The sequence below is a fragment of the Meleagris gallopavo genome, chromosome 13 (assembly GCF_000146605.3).
Source record: "Meleagris gallopavo isolate NT-WF06-2002-E0010 breed Aviagen turkey brand Nicholas breeding stock chromosome 13, Turkey_5.1, whole genome shotgun sequence".
Lineage (NCBI taxonomy): Eukaryota > Metazoa > Chordata > Aves > Galliformes > Phasianidae > Meleagris > Meleagris gallopavo.
In genome coordinates this window covers 6,219,908-6,240,211 of record NC_015023.2, presented here as the reverse complement: position 1 = coordinate 6,240,211, position 20,304 = coordinate 6,219,908, and the positions used below count along the sequence as shown (strand labels likewise).

At 45.2% G+C, this 20,304-nt stretch overlaps 1 protein-coding gene across 1 annotated transcript; it reads right to left on the bottom strand.

Moving 5' to 3' along the window:
- Positions 1 to 340: 340 nt before the first annotated feature.
- On the bottom strand, positions 341 to 4,702 carry LOC109369787 (zinc finger protein 423-like). The gene is made up of 2 exons (XM_019619747.2): positions 4,402 to 4,702; positions 341 to 935 (listed from the first exon to the last, which is right to left on the bottom strand). The coding sequence occupies exons 1-2, from the start codon at positions 4,685 to 4,687 to the stop codon at positions 844 to 846; spliced, it is 378 nt and encodes a 125-aa protein (XP_019475292.1). The 5' UTR covers positions 4,688 to 4,702; the 3' UTR covers positions 341 to 843.
- Between the last annotated feature and the right edge of the window lie 15,602 nt (positions 4,703 to 20,304).

Below are 20,304 nucleotides of genomic sequence, written 5' to 3'. Positions count from 1 at the left end.
ACCCCACGATCGCAGCCCCTCGAGGAACCAACAGCATAAAGCCTGCCCTGGTACCCGTTGTCAGAGCCAGGCAGTGAGAGCTGAGGGCTCCAGGGAAAATCCGTGTTTCTACAGTTTGCTATATTATAGAGCTTTTCTGGTGCCAATTTTGAAAACACTGCCATGACCTCTGGAAAGAAGGAAACCTGCATTTCAGCACAACAATGTAGAAAAGAACAAAAAAGGAAATGTTATTTTTTTTTTAGGTTGAAACACTAGTCAGGTTAAGAAAAAGGAGCAAAATTCTGGCAAGGACAGGAGCACTCAGACCAAGCCACAACACAGTAATTAGGGCCAGTAGGTCATTAGAGCCGCAGCTGTACAAGCTAGGTGTATAATTAAGTTTCCACACTGCTTTTTCACAACTGTACTTCAGTTTCTTTTGAGGAGGATGATCAGTAATTCATTAATTTAAAATAGCAACACCAGCAGCAAAACACCTGAAAATCTATGACTTGCCAATCAGGTGCAATAAAAGATTATAATTTAGGGAAAGGCTAATTTGGGAAATACATTCAAAAAGTCTATATTTGTCAAGTAGAAGTCAAGTAGTACAAAGTACTGCCTGATGAAAGCATTGCTGAGATGTGGTCACTTTTTGGCAAACTGCTGTGTATGGTTTCTGGATGAGCATCCCGCATATACAGTTGCATGGCAATTACAATTCTTGCAGCAGGTGAAAGACGAGAAAACGCAAAATTATACACTAGCATGAAATAGTTACAATACCTCATTTCAAATGCAAGCCTAGTGTACAAGTTACAGGGCATTTAACAGGAGCAACTGCAAGACTTTAATTATAAACTAGTTCCTACCGTACAGTAGTTTAGAAAAATCAGCCGCTTCCCAGCTGGCAATATCCATATATAGCTCTGCTGCTGTTTGAAACAGACAACCTGTAAAGTTATCAACAACAGAAGAGGACCTCATGAAATGCTCAGAGACCCCAGCATAACCTACTTCTGTCCAGTTCATTGGTGCACTAATTTGTTTTAAAACACTCTACATTCAGCTGAGAAACCAAAGGAAAAAGGTTTACATGAGGCTATGCTGACCCAGCAGGAGGAAAGGGCTGGCATGGGCGGAGGAAGCAAAAATAACACAATAAAAACAGGAGCTAAACCAGACTGCCACGTGTGGACTAATGGCAGTTCCTGGGGCTTGTAGCCACTTTTCATCAGACAACAAACAACTTAGCATTGCAAAATAGTTGTTTGATGCATCCACTGAACACCCTAATCTGCAAGTTCACAAGCAATCCTCTACTCTTGTGATAAGTCATAACATCTACACTAACAGACTGTGCAAAAACGTACAGAAAGGACTGCATGTAGTGCAGGTAGTGATTACTGAGCCTTCTTGAGTGAAGGGAACATGGGAAAGGAGCAAGTTTTAAGTTGATTTTAAAAGCTTAACACATCCAGCGTATGCATTAGGTGTTTCTGTCTGTTCTTGGGAGATTTTAAAAGTGCCCTCTGTCTCATGCTCAAGAGCACCTTGGGGGTAAGAAAGCAAGTATGCCAGGAACCAGTGAGGACACAAAATGCCTGCTCACCACAAACGGTCCCCACTGTGGCCCCTCACAGATCCCTCAGTCCTAGGAGTCTCCAGGCTGCACCTGGGGCACCCAGCATGTGCAAAGGGCGCGGAGGCTCCTGATGCTGCCAGGAGAATACCTCCACCAGGCTGGCAACAAAGGAATGCGGCACACTTATGCCACAGACATGTCTAGATATCAGTGGTATTTTGTCCTCAAAGAAACAAGCCTGAAATGCATGAAAAAGCAAGGGGGGGAAATGGCTGTTTGTTACTTTCTTACATGTCAAAGAAGCTGTGTTCAAACTGTATTATAACTTCAGCCCACTGTAATGAATTTCTAAGGGATTCCGGTGAAATAGATGGTTTATCCTATTCTTTGGAGTGAGCCCCTATAATCCTGCAGCATTCCTGAGCTACAATGCCTTCCTAACTTCAGCATCCCAGAGGAAGTCATTAGTTATGTTGTATTAGCAGGCTGGTGATATTATCACTACAAATATTACCTGTATCGATCTGGAGCCATGTAGACACGATTGAACACCCTGCTTCAGATTAAGACATGAAACTCTGGCTTGCCCAGAGGTCAGGCACCGTGTTACAACTTCAGATATGTCAGGCGGGCATTAGAGACAAAAGAAAACAGGGCAACTCAGGACGCAGCTCACGTGGTGGGGAACATCTCTAAACACACCGCTCTTCCTAGCACTCCTTAGATTCTCATCCTGGTGGTGCAAGTCTTTCCAGGTGAGCTAAACAAAAATGTGTTTTTTAAGTGCTTTGAACAAAAATTCTTGTGGTTATTGAACAAATCAGTGGGTCTGAACTCGAAAGCTGCTTTTCCTCGTGTTAAGATATGTAAATATCAAGCAACATTCCAGATTGTCTTCGTGGAAATATTCTCATTCCAGAATAGATGAATGCAACCTTTACATTAAGTAACTTCATGACACTAAATTAAACCAAAGAGAAAACAGGCACTCTTATTCTGGAACAAGCATTTTCTCACATGGAGATAATCAGCACCTACTACGTGTATATGCAGATGATTACACAGTGCCTTTTTATGACAAAATGTCTTTGTAAATCATCCACACACGTGAAGACAGTAAAAGATGATTAAGTTATGCTACCTGCAATCAAAAATTAGCAAGGGGAATACTCACAAATTATTCTGATAGATTCCAAAACCAGAATTTATATTTCTTAGTCTCGCTAACAGAACACTACACTGAAGGGAAATGAAAAAGGAGGTGTGAAAACATTCACCATTTAGACTCAAACATCTAAGACTGCTGCATTTTAATGCATGTTGGCCACAGGAAGAATAATGGTTCCTTCTGACACCCCATCCACCTGTGCAAGCTAGCATCTGGTCCCCTCCTGCCCAGTGCCATGCCCAGCTGTATCGTGGGGACACAGAGCACACTGGGTAACTGCAGCCACTCCATGGAAGGATCACTAGTGACTGCACAAACACAACGCATGGCATCTGTCCCTGTCTTTGGAGAGGACCAGCGTGGGCTGTGCACCTCACATCCTGGTCTGGAAAGTGAGGAATTTTTGTTCGACAGCATTTTCCTGCCTACTACCCTGCAGAAAAAGTATTGTTTGCAGAAATCTCACGGCAATCTAGTGGTTGTCAGCTGGCCAAAAATGGATCCTATGAAACAAAGCCTTGTTGGTTTTTGTACTTCCAGATTTGCATCCTGCGCAGTGTGTAACCAAAGCAGGCAGCAAGCAGCCCTGCAGACACAGGTGGGCTGCACCTGGCTCAGGGCAGGACCGGCTGCAGCCTGCCGGCAGCCCACCCTGCCTGTATGCCCTGCCTCGCTCTTGCCTTGGCTTAGCACAGCTTCCCTTAGCCCAAAAAGGAGAACAGAACCTGAACAAATTACCAAACAAATTAGGCAGTCAAGGAGGAATATGCACTCATGGGAACGAGGATGGGATAATACTGCACCAGAGGAGAAAGCAACCCTCCTGCCCCTGCCAGCCTCAACCTGCCACTGCCAAAGTGGGAACTAGCTAAAAACATCGTAGACAGTTTGAGAAAAAAGTTGGCAGAATACTCGGCTTCAGGGAAGGATGAGAATTCCTTATTTACATACTTATCAACATATTCTGTGCTCACACTCTTAAGAACTTGTTTAGTTTTGTGTAAAATCTGTGAGGCTTTTTGCTACCCCCATTGCTCCCCTCAGCACGCTCTGCAAAGTCTCCTCTGCTAGCAGCAGCCGTGCATGGGGAGCTGTGCGAGGCGAGGCGAGGTGCGCAGCCATTGTTCACTCCACCGCTCTGAGCTTGGTCTTGCTTTGCAACAAGATCAGGGGAGGCTAATGCTGCCCTCACCTTCAGAAAATTCAAAAGGAAATGCAATGCAACCTAGGGAGAAAGGCGTATTTTTAAGGCGGGATGACAAATCTCAAACTACAAATTTTAATTTCAGAAATTGTCACATTCTGTGATGGGGTTCAGAGGCCTTTATTTGTGGAGAGTTTTCCACCTTTCAGCTAGCAACTTTTTTTAATCTTGCTGCATTTGGGGAAAGGGAAAAATACCCTGTCCGAAAATTTTAATGCTTAAAAAAAAGCAAAACATTTTTGTCTATCATAATTACTTACAGATTCCAATTGGAAAGCTGTTGCTTTTATTTTAATTTTATTAAAGGAGTGAACAAAGGCTACCCTAGGCACCACAATAAAATTACATTAACTGTAAAATTACATTATTAATTCTTTAATCTCACTTGAGGCCTCAAGCTGTTGCTATGTCCAATTACCCAGCTAACCACCTGTCAGAACTGCAAAGCGAGTTTAACATTACCTCCAGGACAGTGGTGTGCCCTGTGTTCAGTCAGGTCTGCCAGTGAATCGAAGTCCTGCTGACAGTTATCGCAGGTGTAAATTGACTCATCCTCCATGTCTTCATCTTCCTCATTTCTCTCTTCCTGGCTCGTCACGCTGTTCCTCTCTTCCAGGGCCCGGCTGTCCTTCGCGTCGCTCTCCAGCTCTCCTCCCAGGCCACCTGCCAACAGCAAGGATGCAAGCGAAGGTTTAGAGGGCTGCAAAACAGGAGCCTGATGAGTGACGTCGCACTCATTGACAGACATTTAATTACAGTCGCTCTTGCATTATCGCTGACAACTTTTGTTATATTCATATGGGTTTTATATCCTGCAGCACAACAATTCTTGACTGTACTCTCTGCTGCTTGGTGCAAACACTCCCAGTCTCCATCACGGGGTGAACAGTGAGAATCTCTGCCTCTACCATAGGTAGTTGCTGGTGTTTCATCACTTCACCAGACTCTCAAAGCTTTAAAAATTGGCAAGACTGCTAACAGAAAAGCTGCTGAGTTTGAATTCCCTATGCTTTCCTCTCCCTGCTGCCACCAAGCCCAATGTCAATGATCTGGGCAATGGGGCTCTGGCCGATGACTCCAAGACCCACGCCCACCCTGTCGTGTGAGACATGAGTGTTCTAGAAGTCATCCTGAAGGACAGGCTCTTGCTGCAAGGTCCCCACACCTGGAGCTGCAGAGGACCCAGGAACAGCTCCTGAGCACAGCATGGAGGCAGCGCCCAGCTGCTTGGTGGTGCCTGGGCTTCATGCTGCTAACAGGGAGACTTGTGGTTCCAAAATTAGATCAGGACCAAATGAGCAAGGACAACCAATGCTGAGAACATGAAACAAGACTGAGAAATAAAATTTATTAAAGATGAAAACTGGTTACCACAAGCTCTGCAGTTCACTACACAGCGCTCGCAGGGCTCTGCTACCACTATCCATCCAGAGCTCAGATGTTATGCCATCTCCTGAACTGCGCATGACAACGTAAATCAGTCGGTGTAAAATGCTCTGCAGCTTTCCATAGAGCGCTCATAACATGACACACCCTTGCAAATGCAATGGAAGTATTAAAAATCAATGCCTGCTTGTGGTCTATCACAGCATCGCTTTTAGCAATTAACTGATCTGCACATTTTCAGGTTCTTTTACTGTTCAATTATACATACCTTTCTACCACAACATTTCCATTAGGGGCTAGATATCATGTTCATATTAACAAAGCAGACGTGCCACTTATACAGAGGTAATGAATTTAAGGATTTGTTTATAAAAGTCTCACTCACCACACTCTCCATACTCTAAGCCACGAGCTGCACTGTTCATTCAATAAAATGTTTTCTTTGAACCCCTTGCTTTATAGCCTCTTCCTTTAATAAAAGTGTACTGTAGTGGGAAAAGACAATTCTGTTCTCCTTACGCTACTACATTGCCAAACAATAAGCTACATTTAAAGCTATGTTAGCTTTCCTTTACTTTCCACATAATTTAACATACACATTGAAATAATCACTTCCGCTTTGTCTATTTACTTGGCATCCCTTCTCACTGTCTCTCATCCCAGGCTGGAATCACAAACATTACAGCTCAGTCAATCTTGTTAAAGCCCGTATGTCCTGCAGATCTGATAGTTCATAAATCACAACACCAGTTCTCCAGCTTTGTAAGACAGAAACCTATAAAATAGTGCAAGTATATAAATCTGATCTGAGAACCGCCACCTGAATCTATGCCTCCTGCTGATGGAGCCTCAGAAAAGCACTTCTGAGCTGATTTAGCTGCAGCCTGAAGAAGAAAGATTTTGGGCAACCTCAGAGAGGCTTAGGGGACCTTCACTAATATTTTTAGTAGAAATTTTGTCTTTTGACAGTTAACCTAAAGGCCAGCTGATCTGGTGAGCACACTGTGACAAATTCATCCTTGGTTTCTCTCCAAAACGTCATGACTACACTGGGGATAAAGCTGTTTGACTGCGTCCAACAATAACAAATAATTTAACACACTGCTTTTGGAAAAATAAATTGTACAATGTGAGATAAGAAAATAAGATTCCCGACTGCAAAGCAAAATTCCAGAAACATTTTTTAATTCCCTGCTGAATGGGGATCTGATCCTCTAGGCAACTTTTCAAAAGTGTCATTAGTTGACATGGCCATATGTCAATAACACAACAATGAATCTTGCACAAATTACTTTAAAAACACAGCATTGCTTTAGAACGAGATGTGTTCTGTTTTCAGCACACTGAAGGAATTGTGCACGTTCGCCATACCTCAGGGTTGCTGTCCTTGGAATAACATGGCCCTCAGAGTCCTCTGCTGAGCCACACGCTTGGAGAAACCACTGAGGTAAATCTGGGGCGTTTCTTGCCTTTTGCACTGAGCCTGCAGAGTTCAGACTCCAGGGCAGCAGCGGGGCGGTGCACAGTGCTGGGAGTGGGCAGCAGTGGGGCCGGGGCTGGGGCCGGGTGGTCCCCAGAGTGAGCCCAGCTGCTCCGCAGTGAGCTCAGCAGCATGGCAGCCGCCTGGGAGTTTGCCTCAGGAGCGAATTCCTGAGGAGTTTTGCAGCAGTAAGTCATGGGTTTAACCTGCAAGATTGCTTTGGGCGAGTGCAGCATGAGCATCCCGCCATGATGGGAAGAGAGCACATGTGCCTGGTGATGGTGAGCCCAGCAGGGTGCTGCTGTGGGCAATATCACCGTGGCAGGCAGCACACTGCTGGCACTGGGCACTGGGGTTGTTTTGGCCTAGCTGCAAGAGGACATGTCCTTGCATCACTTTGCAAAATGGCTTGGGGATGTCCAGAGCCAAGCAGCACCTCCAAAAATCTCCACAGACCAGTGGTGATGCTACAGCATCAAGCCTAGATACATACATTTACCAATTTGGCAGATACCCTTGGAGCTTAGTGAACTTATGCAGCAGTATTAGCTTCCATCTAGATCACTGAACAGAGGGCCAGTACTGGTGTGCACCAGCAGAAGGGGCTGCCAGCACCGCGGCTCAGGCTTGCAGTCACTAGTTGGTTCTGCGTGGGAAAAACACCTTGCATTTCACATAAGTGTTAATAGCAATTTTTAAGTGAACCTACCATCTCTAGTAATTGTTTTAACAATTTATGAGTAAGATATGAAACCATTAGACAGATCAGCCTTAAGAGTATACCTCAGAACTTGGGTTTGAAGGGCTTCTTGTTTTTCTCTTCTTTTTTTTCCTGGAACATAGTAAAGGGCCTACAGGGGTTTACAAGAGGTGAATGCTTTATGCTATGACCTAACCAGTCTGGCCAACAGTCAAGAACTACTAAAGTTAATGCTAATGACCCTTGCTTTGTGGTATAAAAAAACAAGCTTATTTTCTAGAAGGTTACAATTTCAAAGGAGATGCATCAATAAATGGGAGTATTCCTGCCTCACCTGGTGGTCCATGAAATGTGGCAAATTTCTAGACGTGGGGAAGAGATTCTCGAGTATTGGTCTGAAAGGTTATGGCCAGCAAAAGTGCCTCCCGAGCCATGCTGTTATAGCAACAACATACTTCGAAAGCAAAGTTCTGAAAACAGACTGCATGTCTCATGCTCATGCCAGGCCCCACCAAAACAGAAAACAAATCTCCATGCCTTTCCAGCTGGGTCACTCAGGGCCACACATGGCAGGGCCGTGCTGCAGGTGCTAAGACATGGGGATGTACAGCACTGGGCAACATGTGGACCTGGGTAATGAAAGAGGATGCAAACTTCTGGGCTTATTTTTCACCTGTGGAATCCAATATAGCCATCACAACTTTTTGTTGCCTTCGCATAAAAGAGGCCAAACAAGCCTTTCTGTGCTTGTGCCAGTAAATTTTCCAGTCTTTATTTCTTTAGAAACCCAAGAACTTCTGAAAGCTGGGACATTTTTAGTTCTAGCATTGTTCTTTCAAGCATGTTATCTAGCATGGGGTCATGTCTGGCTCTGAGCACCTTCAGTGACTGGGCTCCATGGTGAGCAGTTTCCTCACAGTAGGAGAGGCTGCAGGACAGCAGCCACAGCACCTCATGCCCCAGCCATGGCATGGGCACAGGCATTCCGAGCCAGAAGGGACCCAATGGAGAGGGTACAGAGGCATCACCTCATTCACTTGCCCTGTTCCAAAGACACAACCGCCAAATGTCCCACAAAGGGCCAGAACTGTTTCTAGCCATTTCCCAGAGGAGATAAAACAAAAGTCCTGAGGAAACAAACTGCTGGAGGGCCAGCAGGGCAGTAAGCAGCTCCTCTGGGCTGGGCGCAGCCAGGCAAGGGGAAGGCAAAGGAAATTCCTCCTGTAACTGGGAAGTGAGAACAAAAGAAACAAATGACTTAAAGGAAAAGCCTAATCTAAACATTCGTGTTTCACTCAGTGCCTAATGCCAAGTTAGTGAGGGAAGTTCTCTACTTTTGTGTAGTTTGTTGGCATTTTAGTGTCTCTCTTGCAGTGTAATGCAGCAAAGAGTCCAAACTTCTCTGTCATATGTGGTCAAAGAAGAATGAACAGCAGCAAAAAAAGCCATTAATGCTTTAACAGCAAAAATGCAAACAAGCCTCAGCAGGAGACTTCCCATAGGATGAAGGCTTTGCGGGCAGCCCAGCCTATGGCTCCTCAGCATTTCAGGAACAACAACACTACACAGCTGCTTCTGGAGCCCAGGGCCGTCTGTATGCTGCCTCCCCTTGGGCCACAGCCCCATACGAGATACTGTAGCCACTGCTCCACAACCACAGCAGTGCCAAAACCCAGCTCCAGCCAAGAAAGCCGCCCAGTAACATATCCACATCCCAGCCCCAGGCCAGGTACCAGAGGCAGCTCGCCCACAGCGGCAGGGAGAGGAGCACACCGCCCAAACTGGCGTGATCCGGCTCATACTAATGGTGCTAGCCTCCTCAGACTTACAACTTAATAAAATTGATCTCGCTGCAGTGCTGTAATGAAGAACAGTGGGATAAGGCTACCCTTGAACCATGAAAATTGTATATTGTTACCTCCTCAGGCCCTCCTAGGGCTCTGGCCGCTGCCACCCCTCCAAGCTGTCATTTGCCTGATGCTGACAGCAGCCGGCACGGGCAGCAGGGCCGGGCTGCCAGGGCTTTGTGCAAAGGCAAGGGAGGAGCCAGAGCATGGTAGCGGCCCGCAAGACCCAAGTGTAGGTTGTACTGAAATATACCATGCACACCTCATCACATTTCACAAAAGCTGTGTTACCTCACAGCATGCACTAAAACCTGAATTTCTAAGTCGATGGACAGACCTCAGCGCCTTTCTCTGCTCCAAAGAACCACTGCCTTGATAGGGTACTGCTGCGAGGAGCCAGGGAGTACCCCTTGGGTTCTGCCCGTGGGGAGCCAGGCAACGTGCAGACTGTCAGCAGGCAGCCCAAGCCACGCCAGACTGCAACTAGCAGCTGCTCAACTCCGCCAACACCGCAACAGGCGCCCATCCAGCTAAGGCAACATGGCAGCCCCAGCACCCAGGGCCCAACCAGGCACCCACCCGCCTTGCTCAGCCAAAAGCTTTCACGCCATACTCTCTCACATGCACAATCTCACTCCACAATCTCGGTTTTCTTGCATTTAAAGGCTTTCATAATATCCTTTAGTCAACATGATAGAGAAACCTTTTATTAAATGCTGCTAATTTTTTTATTGATCAAACTGTGAGTCATTTCATTTTCCATTATAGCAGAAATCTCCTATAGGAGCATTCAGATTAAGTTTCTTTATACCGTCTCTAGTAGCATGTCACTTTTAATCAGTTTTTAGTTTCATTATTGCTTAAAACTTAGAAAACCATTTCTCTGATCTTTATTGCTTTTTTTCTTTTTTCTTTTTTTAGTTTAGTTACTGAAGGGTTATTAAACTCGGAAAACACACAGACATGCATAACGCGCTAAATAAATTCCTCGCTGTCTCTAACCAACTTTAACATTAGCTTTTTTTTATAATTTTTAGGTTTATTTTCACTGAAAGACTGCTTGTAATTATTACTCTTGTTCTCCCCAAACACTTATGTTACTAAAGTGTGAAATGTCTTCTAACACAAAGACAGTTCTCTGGGAAGTAATTACAAAAATGCATTCAGGGGCAATAATTCTATATTAACTGTCAGCAGCATACATCTTCTGAAAAGGCACTTGTTATGGAGGAATTATTTGTGCAGAATTTGAAGGCACCAAAGGCGAAACAAAACTGCAGAAACGCATTAAGCTGAAACTCCAGCTCCCTCATCAAGGGTCAGTTTATGTTTAAATCGTTACTGTACATGCAGCCCCACACCTTCCTGGGAGCCTATTACAGAGACAATTGCAATTTATGCACAAATTGGACACAGTCTCCAGTTTTCAGTGTGGAACAATTTACATCCCCTTTTCAATGAAATTTCTGAGCTGCTAATCAAAAGGATGGATCGGAAAATTATGGGCTTCTATTAACCTTTCACTGACGACACTAAAAATACTTGCTAATGATTTATGGATAGTAACAAAAGTAGTACCCTCAAACTGACCAGGCACATTAAAAACATATCTGCGTCTGTAACAGACGCAAGAAAAGATTTAATGAATATTTTATAGTAACTTTTAGCCTGTGGGCTAATCCTTAGGAAGGCAAAATAACTCAGTGAAAATAAAAAAAAAAAAAAAGTGAAACCCAGCATTCATGATTAAACATCACATCATTTTAAAAGTGTTAAAAAATAATCAGAGAAGGAAATCACAAAAATAACACCAAACAGTAAAATTTACTCTTAATCATACCTGCAGGTAGTGCTTCAGCATCGGTAGTGCTTTTACTGGAATGATTTAGATGTCACAATGCTACACAACAAATGCATTTATAGACCGAAAAGCGGACAACCAGTGAAGTTATTATTATTTATTTGCATGCAAGTAGCAGTGGGATTGTACTTTATAGTGTTAACAGCACAGAGTGTTTATCAGCTCTTTGGTGTTTGGCAACCAGTTTAACATTATAAATGTGGGATGTAAATACTTCCCTGCCACAAAATGCATTGTAAGTGAATTTTAAAGCATGCAACTGGAGGAAAGGAGCCGAGTCGCCCAGGCTGTGCCAAATGTTTAATTACTGAAATAGCATCCGACTCTGGGACACTCCCGCATTATTGATCCCAGTCCCTTCATGCAGCTGTGCACAGGCTCTCCACACACTTTGGGAAGTAATTTCCTCCAGGTGCCTTGCAGAGGTATTATAGCAAAGACTGAGAGTCCTGCAAGTGGCATCTCCCCTCGCAACGCACCTTGATTCTGCTCCATCTGCTCAGTTTCCCCTTCACATACTGCCGCACTGCAGTCAGCAGCACCCACCCAGCACCTCGCCTTCGGCCCACACTGAGCAGCACTCTGCTCACAGAGCTCTGCAGTATCCAAATCAAACACTGCATTTTTGTGCATGGCTCTCCAACTTCTCACATACCACCTGCAGAAAACCCTCACCCATTTACTCAGGACACAGATGTCGTGGACGATCTACATCTGAGAGCAGGATGTTGTTCTCCACTCCCAGACTCATAAGGTGCATCTGAACAGGGGTAACCTCCATCCTCAGTTCAGATAATGAGGTTTGAATCAAAACTGATCTAGAATTAATTTATATGCATGAGGAAATTAGTGTGCAGCAAGTATTAACTTCAAAGGAAAGTGCACTTCTTCATAAAGATGTACTTAACTCTTTGGCTCACAAGCATTAGATAGTATTGACTGCTATAACCTAGCAAAATCTATGCAAGTTTTCTGCACAGAAACAGCACTTTTATGTTATTTACCTGAATGTGAGCTTAACTTTGATATTGTTCAAGTCTCTGTTGAAAACAAGTGTCCCATTTCCAGCAGCTCCATGGGAATCCGCTGAAACTTAACATGGGACATCTCCATCACCTTGTAATTCAATGTCATGTATCACGACGCAACAAAGCTTTTTTGTTTTTTTTTTTCCTTTAAGGTGAAGCCACGTATCTGTAAAGCTCAAATGTATCGCTCCCTGAACAGATAGAAAAAATGGAGGGCTTAATAAAATTCACATGTGGCTGTTATTGCAGCTGCATATCAAATGAAAGGAAAAAAGGCATTGACTGGTTCTGCTCAGAATTCCAGCTGCCGATCTCCTGATCCTGCTCCTGCAGCCCCGCAGCCTGGCTCACCATGCAGTCCTGTGCCCCCAGACGAGGACCAGCCCTGCAGGTCCCCATGAGGGCAGAGGAGCCGCGCGGCAGCAGAGCTCCCCCAGCACCCACAAACCCTGAAACACTCCCATCAGAGTGCGCCTGTCCCCTTTCCCATGCTGAAGATACAAATCTGTGTAAAAGCCATTCCAAGAGGAATGCCTTTCACAGCCTATGTGTAGCATTTGTAGTCATTGTTTCATTTTTCCATCTTTATAGAAAAAAAACAGAACACTGTGACAGAGAGAAAGAGCTGCAGCACTTGGCCAGCTGCCAACAACCCAAGGATGAAATCCATGCAAAGAGGAAAGAAAAGGTGGAGCTACAAAGGCAAAAACATATTGGTGCAGGAAGAAAATCACGCTTGGGTGAATGACATCGCCTGAAGTCCTCAGAGCACTGGGAACAAAGGGCAGAGAGGTGCCCGTGCTCAGGGCTCCCTCAGAGGTGCCCCTGTGTGCAGCCATGGCAAAGCTCCACTGCCCACAGGGGCGCTGAGCCAGCAGGGAGAGTGAGGCGGCAGTGGGACCGGGTGCCTCTGCTCCAGGCTAGAAGCAATGCATGATCCCAGCTGGCCGGCTCCGCTGTGGGCCAACTCATGCTTAACACATGCATAACACGAGCTTGCCCACGAGAACGGATGTACCTCACATTTCTGATTTCTTTCCTACTACAGAACTCTGAAGTCCTACACGTTTTACTTGGCAAAGCCATTAATTCAGTAATTTCACGTAATTAAATCGAGCAGAGCAGAGTATTTAAATTTGAGTTAAGTGAAATATACTTCTGTGCGGCTCATGCTGTTAGAGTTGTGCTGCACGCTATTCTGCTGCTGCTCATTTATTAATTTGGGATCGGCTGAAACGTGACACTGCGTAATAAGGAACTCACAAGCTTTAATAAAATTAGGAATAAAAGGAAGCCTCTGTGGGGCCAGAGATTCGAGCACCGAGGAAAGGCCACCCGTCTGAGCAAGCCCTTGGCCCCATGTCTCCAGTCTCCAGCCAACACCTCCTCCTGGTTGTGCTTTTCCCAATTTCCAGACCTGAAGTTGGGATTGTCAGCAACAAAGGAGTAATAGAGGAGAGAAAGTCAGATGGGCAATAAAGGATTTCCACTATGTAGATTATGTAGTTAACTAACACAAGTCTCTCCAAAACAATGATTTTTCTGTCTTTCCATTGGTGCTTTCCGCTTCTCAAGTTCCTTTTGAAGAGCCCCAACGGGCTCTCCTGGACATGCCGCAGTTCCCCCGCCTCTCCTCTGCCCCGAGGGACTCCCGGGAAAGATGACGTGCTCGCCACAGAGCCATTGTCATCCTCTCCCACTAATGGAAGGAGAGGGGGCAGGGTGTTGTAGCTGTAATTAAGGCTGTGAAGAGTTTAGCTGCAGAGAAATTAGATTTATTTACATGTTGCTCCGATGCTGATGAAGTACCAGCTATTTGGGAGAACTTCTAATTAACCCTAATTTAGTTGATATGCTCTTTAGAAGCCCCATTCCCTCTGTACTTTGCACTAGGCAAAAAGCAGCAATAACAACAAATTAACCATCTTAAAAAGGGACACTTCCTTGCATGAACTCATCCCCAATTTTGCACCTGCCATGGAATTTGCATTTTTGTTGTTGACAACTAAGAAAAGAAGGCACTGAGAACCTCACCCTACAAGACAGCCTTCCCTACAGTGTGCCATGCTGCACTTGGTGCCACATGGCTGCAGGGTGAGCTGCACAGGGCACTCCCTCAAGGCCCACCCCAGGGAGCTGCGCCCGCTCCCCATCTGAGGGCTGCTGTGTATTTGTGTATTTTTATAAACTGTTTTGGAGGAACAGCAACAGCAATTCTTATTTCAATTGCACACACAAACAGCAAAAATGTCAAGCCCCCACATCATCTGCTTAGACGTCTTTCTGGAAGTAAGGGTGGAAAATGGAACATAATTTAATTCATCTATACAGAAGCATCTGTACTTGCTTGTCAAAACACAAGCCCAGAGATGCAAAGAGCACTTTCAGAGGTGATATTCCTCACGTCTTCAGCGCTGCAGCTGTCTGAGCACACAATACATGAAGAAAAAGATGAGGAAGAGGTGTATACATATATCCATAACACCCTTTCAGAAAATGCTGTACCAGCGTGGCTATTAGCTAAATTGCACCAGATCTCAACCTGAGATTCACCCTTTTCAGAAGAAGTTCATTTTTGCCATGCAACCCTTTTTCCCATGAGATTATAGACCAAATGCTGCTCTCAGTTACACCTGCTTAGCCCTGCTGATTTTGTATATGCTTCCTGGATGCTTCTGTGGAAATCTGGCAATAAAGTATATTGTTTAATATGACCAAGGCAGAGGAGCCAAATGCTTTTAACGCAGAACATTTCTCATTCGTTCAACAGAATAAATGTTCACCTGGACTTGTGTGCTAAACACAAACAGCCCAATATGAACTACTATCAAAGCTTAAGTTCTGGTTTTTCAATTTCTATACTGGACACACACTCAGAACAAATTAATGACAGCACTGCAAAGTGACCATATTCCTACAATTCCCTTGATTAAACCAACAGTGCAAAACTAAAGTCTTCCCTATTGCTGCTGAAAGAACAACGACAGGCTACTGACAGCTCTTTTGAATTAGTTTCAATAATTACTTGGAGGAAAATGGTTCAGAACGGTGTCTTCAAAATTGCCCCAAATGAGATGACTTTAGGATTTTTAAGAGAGCTTCATTATAGGGAAAAAGGAAATAATCTTTCTGCTGGTATTCTCTCTATCCCCTTGATGTGCCAGCAAAAAAGGCTTTCGATGTGACCCTTGTTGGAGGAAGGCTAATTCAGATTGCACATTTATTTCAACAATGAAACGTAAGTGAAATCGAGTAAAGATGGAACTTGCCAGCCCATCCAACCGATACATTTATGAACTGCAAAATGATCTGATTTAAGTTTTTGGATAAGAAATAGGTCCCTGATTTTCCTTCCGCAAATGGAAACAAGCACTCAGATTCACTTATCTGACTAAGGCAGGCATGGGAGTGCAATGTCATTTGAGCTGGGAGAAGCCTACATCCGTGACCAGCCCACATCCGTGACCAGCCCTTCCCAATGAGACGTGGGTGGGGACAAGCACTGCTCGCCTCCCCTGCTCCACACGTGCCCATCAGACTTGCTCAATAGATGAAGATAAAACACCCAGCTACAGCAGCAAATCTGAATTGCAGCCTGTTGTCACAGGACCTTTTCCTACCAGGCTGCTCTAGTCGAGCCCAGCTTGGTGTGCACATGGACACTGGCTGACAGTGCTTGCCCTTGGTATATCTATCAAATGTAGAATTCTCTCTCATTTGGTTCAAACAACAGCCAGAGCCCTAAACCATACACAGGCTGCGTAGTCTTGCTGTACCAGTGGCTTTCTTTATCTGAATGAAAGCTCCCAACTGAGAGGGAACAAATTTGCCTATAGGGTCCCTCCATTTTGTGCTAGCAAACAGCTCGCTGCAGATGCTGCCACTTTCAGCATCAAGGCATCCAGAGAGGGAGTGCGGGGTGAAGCAAGACGTGGAATACCATCATCCATCTGCAAGGGAAAGTGCTGCTAAACGTCTGCTTCTTCCTTCTGGGGTCTTTGATGAGTTTACTAGAAGAAAATCTAAGAGCACACTCACAAAGAGGATGCTAAAGTTTAAGAAAAAATGTGTTTTCCTCAGTTATAGTGATGTAATAAGCAATACAGCCCTCAAAAGCACCCTTTGGGTTTTTAACATAGTAATAGTTGCACACCAGTTTATTTATAAAATACATTCTCCCCTCTGCAGGGGCTGGATATGAGAGCTCCAGGTGATGCCTCTCTGTCCCTCTGCAGAGCACTGAGCGCTCCCCAAACACCGTGCCTGCAGCAAAGGTGCAGACTTCCCTATCTCAGCAATTAAGTGAGAAAAATGCATTGCACAGATTCACTTCCGATGTACCAAAGCTTCCAAAAAAAGTGGTTACTTTCAGTCAAATTTCTCTTTTGCTGCTTAAATACCAATACACTGGAGTTGCCCATCTCCATCACTCACAAAGCTGACATATCCTCACGAAAAGATGAAGCTGAAGTACACGTACCCAACACACGTTCTGTTGCATAGCACTGAAGTAACACAATTCTGGCTGTTATATTTACAATTTTATTGCTAATTGACTTCCTCCTTCTGAAGGAGATACCTTCAGCAGGAGGCCTTCAGCCCTCGTCCCCCTACCCTGCACCCCAGCCTCATTAAGCCCCAGTGCTGCTGCCAAAATGAGATATTTCCTCATTTTTGGTGCCATGCCCTTGAAGGCATCTTATTAGAAGAGACCATTTCTTAATTAACATTTTGATCTCTCATCTATTACACGTCCCCCTAATCCCACCCGGAGGAGCTCCTGGCCACTTAGCTGCACAGGGCGGCACAGGCGGGCAGTGCTGGGCCTCTCGGCCGGGCAACGCTGCCCAAGGCTCCGGCCAACGCTGCCCAAGGCTCCGGCCAGTGGTCGAGGCTCACTGCTGTGCCGTCTTTGTGCACAAGGTGTGTGACAGCCCCACTACGCCCAAAGCCTGTGTGAAGCAGTGAGCCCAAGGGTGGGAGTGGGCTGCCAGCAGCTGTCTGGTTGTCAGGATACCTAGCAAAACTCTGAGTGGAGGACACAGTGGATCACCAACGTGTGAAGTGGTAAGAACAGTGGAATGTTGAGTCCTTCACATCATTTTACTTGCAAAGAATTACAGCAATTACAATGTGCTAACGGGCAATTAACGTTACAGGCTTCACAGCGCACTAGAATTTTTTAAAGCAGGCTGCAAATAGTCTCATTGGTGCTTCTGATTCAGCGCCTGTACCAGCTAACAGCCACGCATTAGCTCAGCAGATCTTACAACAGAATTGTCCACGTGCCAGATAATTTAATTAGAGCCTTGATCTTGTCAGGGCTCTATACAGCACAGATAGCACTTCCAAGTAAAGCACGCGGGTTTTTCCTCTCCCCAGCATTATGCGGCCATCTAATAATTGCTACTAACGAATACCAAAGCCACCCTGTGAGGAAGGCGGACCAGTGGGTGACACGGATGGGCACACAGGTGTCCCGGCAATGACCACAATGCGTGCAGCAGTGCACAGAGCAGGGCACATCAGGTACTGCACCCATGCACATCCCATCCCACAGGTCCCTGCACACATCTGGCACATCTGCGCCGTGTTGCCACTTGGCCCTGACAAGACACATGTTGCTCGTCTCCACATGAGAGCCATGGGTCTCACGTGGACAGAATGAGATTTGATAGCCAAATCTCATTATAAGTTCTCCCAGTTAGCAGTTTTCTCATTTGAATTTACAGACAACAAATATCAGATTATGAGATGAGTTTGCTTCATTTGACAGTGACATCGTAATTGCTTATAGCCAGTCCTGCAAAGGTTGCCTGAAGATGCTAAAGAACAGAAATTCAAATGTATCTTCTAGTATGAGAAATTTCAGGCTATGTTATCTTCAATTTTTTTTTCAGTGAGTCTTTACTCTTCTTTTCCTGCACATCCGTACACTACAATAACCATACTTACACTCTTGCTCTGTAATAAGTTAACAGTTAAAGACAATTTAACTCAAAATTCAGAAGCAATGGTTACCTCAATACTTACAAGGCAGGCCAATGTTGAACAAGACCCACTAGAGGTCCCTTCCAACCCAAACGATTTCAGTCTCCTCTACTGAATAAGCAAGGATTATTTGGACAGAGCACCACAAATTTTATGCAGTTCCTCACTGCAGAGTTCCTTATCAATATCCTTACACACTCCAGATAACTGAGCAGTAGTTTGTTTATTCCATTTGATTTCCTTATTTTTCAACTTAGCTTATAAAATCCCATTCTGATGGCTGGGAAAATTTGCTTTAGTTTCAGTGTGAATGATCTACAACCGTGGCATTATTTTTGTATTGATTTTTCTCCAATACAATATATTCTTCATTCCTGTTTTACATGTATTGAGGCTGGGAACTCTGAGCTACCAGAAACAACTGCAATGAGTGAATTAGCTGAAGGAGTGCAGGAGGAGCAAATAAATTGTTTATCAGGAGATTTCCCTTCAGCCCTTCAGCCATCTGCTTCCACCAAGGGAAAACCCACTGCAGCCTCCTCCTGCAGATGCATGGCTGTGGCTGCACTCAGCCCTGCCAAAGCAGGCTGGGACCTGCAATGCCTCAGTCCTGAAGGAGAAGATTTGAGCACATCCAGGAGCAAGAGCTCAGGCAAGACGTTCAGTGGCACGGTGCACAAAGCGAAGGCAAAGCCACATGGGATGGGGCACTAGGAATACTTTCTGCTTGGTTGAGAGGCTTGATTAGTGTTTGTAAAGTGCTTTGAGATCCTACATAGAAGCACTTTGCCAGAGCGCTCAGTCTGCATCTGTCCCCAGATCTGCAGGATATTAGCAAATCTAGAGCGTGGCAAAGCTGGATATATTAGAGATAAGAAGGATTTATCAGGTGATCTTATCCATCTCTCTGCAATATAAGGCCATTCCTACAGCATGTTTTCAAGCACTTTGTCCGGTATGGTTTGAAAATGACTGAAGTGATGGGAGATAATACCAGAGCCTGTTAGATCTCACTACTGGGAGCTGTTTCTTGAAATTCAGTCCAAGATCTCTTTCTCTCTACTTTAGCCCATTACTGCCAGTTATGCCCTGAAGGCTGTTGTAAACAACAGATGCAATTTTCATCTGAAATCACAGAAAATGTTCATCTAACCCCATCCCTTTGCTTGTGGAGAATGAGATGACCAGGTAGCACCACAAGAAAAGAGAGAACAGAATGCAGAGGAGGAGCATGGAGTGGAACAGAAGAAGCAGGGCTACATGGGGCAGGGCCCACGGCGAGACAGGCATGCCAGTGGGTGCTGAACATGTGATGAGAGCTCAGGAAGGCCTCAGTCCTAGCAGGATGGTCCCACAGGGACATCACCTAGACCTGGGGCCCTGCCCAGCTCACAGGACCTGGGGCCAACCCAAGCACCTTGCTGCCTGTTTGACTGTTGGCTCCCACAGGGCTAAGTGGTGCCGAGGGCAGTCCTTCCAGCACTGCGGAGCTGCAGGAACACCTTGGGCTCTGGCTTTCATGGTGAGGAAGCCCAGTAACCCTAATGTGACTCACCACCTCGCTTGGCTTCTCTTAAGCAGATCTGCTTTCGAAGTGAAAGGGTGGGTAGATGGAGAGTAGCACACTGTACCTCCCTTCCAAATTAGTTTTTTTTTTCCTCTCCTTTTTTACCATGGAAATTAATTCTCCTCCTCTGTGCTACTGCTATAATTTTCCCAATTAACATTTTTAATAGTAAGTATTTTCTAGGAAATGCCATAATACACAGGTGTGTGCTGCTGATTTAAATCCTGCCACACAAGATGTGTTCTCATCTGAGGGCTGCTCTCCCTTGCAGGAGGCCCCAACCCCCCCCTGGCACCACCAGACATCCATCTAGATCCATTGCTAGCTAGGGAGCTGCTGAGAGCTTTGGGTTTTGTTTCTGGTCCCGAGGTGCTGCAAGTGCAGGGTGTGGGTCAGACCATGGGAACCCCACACCTCCACCAAAAGCTCCTCCTGCTATCAGGAATCTGTCAGATGAAACCTTTCATCACAGGCTGAAAAAAAAAAAAAAAAAAGTGCAACTAAG

Coding starts and splice junctions, on each gene's coding strand:
- LOC109369787 (XM_019619747.2), bottom strand. CDS start 4,687: ATGTCTGTCAATGAGTGCGACGTCACTCATCAGGCTCCTGTTTTGCAG. Junction 936..4,401: donor GGCACACCACTGTCCTGGAG/GTAATGTTAAAC, acceptor ATAACTTTACAG/GTTGTCTGTTTCAAACAGCA.